Source organism: Aplysia californica, unplaced genomic scaffold (assembly GCF_000002075.1).
Source record: "Aplysia californica isolate F4 #8 unplaced genomic scaffold, AplCal3.0 scaffold00420, whole genome shotgun sequence".
NCBI classification, from domain to species: domain Eukaryota; kingdom Metazoa; phylum Mollusca; class Gastropoda; order Aplysiida; family Aplysiidae; genus Aplysia; species Aplysia californica.
In genome coordinates, this window is record NW_004797690.1 from 13,494 (window position 1) to 18,287 (window position 4,794).

The window sequence follows — 4,794 nt, forward strand, 5'->3', positions numbered from 1 at the left end:
CACTCGGTGTCATGAATAATATTTATCTCTTAAGAAGTACTAAAAATTTAGTATTGGGTTCCCCTTGTGTCACCGAGTGTGGATAGGTGAAGGTCTTCCAGATATAGAGAACAGCTGCTTATCAGTCACAAACTAAAAGGGAGATGGCCGTAGAGAGTAGAGTAGAACACTGGTGGTACGGGTGCTCCGATGAATGCCTCAACACTCATTTCGTGAACAAGTGACCATCTTGGCGACGGGAAGTGCAATTAGTCGGACCAAAGTCCCCACTGCCTTGTATGATTTCAGTGGATGACAAAAGCTGGCAGAAAAAAAACAACTCTACACAAATCGGCAGTAAGCAACAGGAAACCACTACTGTTATCTCCGAAGAAATTCATAGCAAGACACACGCATTTCTCACATAACAATCAAAAAGGGGTTCTAGATCCAGCTCTAAACCTCTTGCTCGGTAAGGACCACCACGGGCAGCAGGTGGCGCCAGACCCACCTACTGGCAGCAAAACGAAATGTATAAACTTAAGCTTTTAAGATAAATTAGAACGGCTTAGAAATAAGGCTTTTTCGAGCTTCCAATATCACAACTACGCTGGCATAAAGTTAAATCAGTACAAAGGTGGTTGTATAGGGTATTTCCGATGTCTGGGGAGGTGGGGAGGTAGGTAGGTAGGTACTACGCAGGTCGCTAAATGCAGGGCAGGTAAAGATGTGGTGTGACACTGTTTCATCCTGGCTGTCACACAACGGGAAGTCGGGAGGGGTAAGGAATTTAGTGCATCTTTTGAATTGGGAGCAGTCATGTGTGCAAATACAGTTCTTCCAGTTTTGCCCATTGCCCATTCATTCAGCCACTTTTCCCTGGTGTTGAATTTGATGATGTTCTTGACTGTCTGTTGTGACACTGGGTTTTGAGGTTGTGTTTGTGATGCTCCCTTCTTGGCAAGGGTGCCTGATCTGTCGTTTACTGAGATGTTGCTGTGGCCAGGTATCCATTGTAAAGTCAGGTCGACGACATAGGTCTGTATGAAGGTGTTGATTGTTTGAGCCACAGATAGGCAGGCAGGGCGTTCGAAATTCATGTTTTCCAAAGCTTGGAGTACTGATTTTCTGTCTATGAAGATAACAGTGTCCTTGATTCTGTCTGGATATATAAAGAAAATGTTGGTCAGGTAGAGGATTGCTGCTTCAATGGCGATGACTTCTGCCTCGTAATTTGTACAAAAAGTACCACAATCATCAAATAGGTCTTCACATATCCTATTCTTACCTCAAAGCCTGCATTAATTTTTCCCTTGAAGGCTGACCCACCTGTGTAGATATGAATTGAATCACTAGTTGTCTTGAGAGCTGTGGTCTTCAGTTCTACTGGGTCACATTCCTTTTTCACTGTCTCCTTTATGGGGGATAAATTTTGATGTTGGCGTTCTTGAAGTTGGTGTTTGGAGGGAGGGAGTTCTGGTCTTAAGGGTTTCAGCATTTTTCTGTTAATTGGAAGATTGTGTGGGGTGGTTGTTTGTTTTTTGTTGGGTTTTTTTGCTAGTTTAGGGGCTGTGTTGAGTATGGATCTTCCATGAATTCGTTTCATAAAACATTATAAATATGATTATGTTTGTTACAACTAGGATTTTACAAAAATGAATAGATTAATAACAAACACTGACAGTGAAACAACCGACAAAATAAGTTATCAAAAAATTAAAAGGACAAAAAAAGAGTTTGTTTCCAGCTTCCATGATCATAACTAGGCTGGCGTAACGTTAAATCAATACAAGGGAACTTGTAAAAGAGCACACCATGTTTTTAAGATACAACTTTGTATTCTGATTGTTAATGCACGAACATGAACAGATTATAAACTCATAGCTGGGTGTATAATGACCGACATAACAAATTGTTAAATAAATCAGAAGGACAAAGGAGTCAGGCTGCTTCTAGCTGCTAATATCACAACTACGCTCGCATAAAGTTAGGTCAGTACAAAGATACTTGCAAAAGAGCACACACGGGTTCTAAAATACAATTGGGTTTTTTTTACAACCAGGCATACACAAAAATGAAAAGAGTATCTGAAAGTGCAACCACCAACATAACAAGTTATTAAATGCATAATATGAATGACAAAAAGGCTTTTTATGTTTCTAATACGGTGTGCCCACTACGGCTGGGATCGGCTAAAAAATCAAACGTGTTTGTTTTCAGTTTCAGGCGATCGAGTCGGGCGATCGGCCCGATCCAGCCGTAGTGGGCACCCCGTACCAGATTACAACTAGGCTGACATAAAGTTACGTCAGTACAAAGGTGCTTGTACGAAAGCATACAAAATAAGTGCAGAATTCACGCTCTTACTCTCAAACTGACAAAATTTTCTACTGTGTACAGCCCGGTACCCATTTCCACCTGGGTGAAGTGAGAAAAATTCATGAAAGTGTCTTCCCTAATGGCACAATGTCGATCCCTGATGGGGTACGAACCCACAACTTTACGGTTACGAGTCCGAGAGAATGGCCACTAGGCCACTGACCCCACAAAAACGATTCATTTCCACATGAGGATGTTTGCAGTTTCCGGGATTCTCTCTTGGCTTGAGCTTTTTCATACATAAAACCTCATAAAATTATTTCTGATTTGCTTGTGGGTATCAAGAACAAAAGATTAATGTTAAATGTCCTTCAGAGACATTTTCATGGTGTTTTTATAGCATCTTTATTGGTATCACGAGGATGTACAACTTTATAAAAGCTCATAATTTACGTGGTTTGGTTTTTTTTCAATATTTAGAATGGCAGACAGTCTACGCACCCCCCCCCCCCTCCCCTTACTGAAGACACCGGATAGAGGAGATGATTATATTATTCCATTTTTCCACTCAGTCTCGAACCCTAGATTTCTGAATGGCAAACCATGTTTGTCACCTACTACACCACTACAACCATCGTCTGGACTAGAAAAAAGCAGTCAAATAAAAGCAAAACTAGTGTACAAAGGGGTAAAAATTGTTCTCACACCCCTCTCAAACCCCCGCAAAAAAACTAACGTTTCAACACATGCGGGCTCTCACACACAAGCAACTCAACCTTATTTCCTATCTGAAATCTATTGTCCTTGCCTCGCCCCTTTCTTTTTGCTCTGCTTGTTATTATCTAGTAACACATAATTATTTCCTACTACACTGCTCTCGCGGTCAAGAGCTACAGTTCTCGCCTCTTATTCAAAAGGTCCCGGGATCGAAACCTGACTGACGAAAAAAACTATTTATCTGAAATGTTCTCCTTTCAGCTCCTTTTCTGTTTCTGGTCCTGTTTTGTCGTTTTTTTCTCACTTCTACTCCCCCCCCCCCCCCCCCCGACCCCTGACCTCTACATAAGGGCATAGAATGTACTTTCGAAATCGGAATGAGACTACCTGAAGGCAGGTGGCCCTACAAACTAAGGAGAACAGTGATATAGGTGGAAGAACAAGCAGCCGACTACCCTTGAGATCAAACAGAGGAACCCAAAGAAGAAAAAGATCCTCTGCACTTATATGACCTATTTCTGCTGCAAGTGCTGTAAAAACTAAAGAATCACAGATTTCTTTGTGGCAAACTAAATTTGTCACATACTGCATCACGTCACCGTCCTTTGGGCTAAAGTCAAAAGAAGTGTACAATGTTGAAACCCCCTCCCAACCTCATACCTCCTGCTTCCCCCTCCTCCCAGCTCGCCCCCCCTCCCCGTGATCCCACCCCCAGCCCCAGCGAAATAATATAAAGCTAATGTTGACACACATGGGAGCACTCACACACTAGCAACACAGCAATACTCACGTTTATTGGCGTGGGCTGCGATCGGTGTATACAGTTGTGTAACCAAACTTTTGCACCTTCACCATTGGTTCTTTCTTGTGTTTGGTATTTGTTTGCTATTGGGCGTTTTGTGTTTTGTTTGATATTGGTCAAAACGTGAGCGGGAAACGATAATCAAGTAGTATATATAAATGTATGAGACTTGATTGTCTCCTATAGCTACTAGCTGTCCGGATTCTTAAAGGTAAACATACATGCACACTCATTTCACATGAAGACAACATTTTTGATATGCTTAAAGTTAAACATTTGTCACATTTTGCTACCTTAGAATTACAAAGTTTTAACTGATATTTTTGGCCATTTTGAGTAAACTAAGACCATGAAATCAAAAACCACAATACCTATCTGCCCTATTAAAAATCGTGAGGTAATTCTGAGTCATCATCGAGATATTCAAAGAATGTTATTCAGAAAAGCTTGACCATGTTGTGTTACACGAAATGTTCAACTTCACATTTCTCAAAACTAGGTACTGAGAAGATAGAACTCTGTTGTTCTAGAGTAGCGGAGTTCTATACTGGTTTGATAGCGTGGGCTTTTTTTACAAGTCAGAAATGGGCAATGACTCTATATCTCTTTGAGGACGTAGTGGGCAATTGCATCAGATAAGTAAAAGAACAGCTGGCAATCTTGTGGCATATTCTGAGCTATCATCCACAATTTAGAAACAATTAATTAAAATATTCCAAAGCATTCAAACTGTTGTCAGCCCTTTTAAAGATTTAGACAAAGATAAGAAAACAGAATTGAAAATGATTATCGTCAGCCAACTGTTTAAATGTTGTATATTTAAAATTTTGATTTTTAAAATATTGCAGTTTTCAAATCTGTGCTACCTCAGAGGCGAAGCGTCTATATAATCAAATAATCGTTACTTCCCTTCCTAATTTTGAAACATTGTCGCAGTCAAATTCACCCATAGACGTAAACCTCATTGTTAATGCACG

At 40.6% G+C, this 4,794-nt stretch overlaps 1 protein-coding gene across 1 annotated transcript in view; it reads left to right on the plus strand.

Moving 5' to 3' along the window:
- Nucleotides 1-706: 706 nt before the first annotated feature.
- The window catches only part of LOC101848451, a 12,883-nt gene continuing 8,795 nt past the window's right edge, over nucleotides 707-4,794 (plus strand). The window contains exons 1-2 of the mRNA XM_005104455.2: nucleotides 707-760; nucleotides 2,380-2,463. Coding sequence (XP_005104512.2) covers nucleotides 707-760; nucleotides 2,380-2,463 — 138 coding nt within the window. The remainder of the gene's footprint in view (nucleotides 761-2,379; nucleotides 2,464-4,794) is intronic.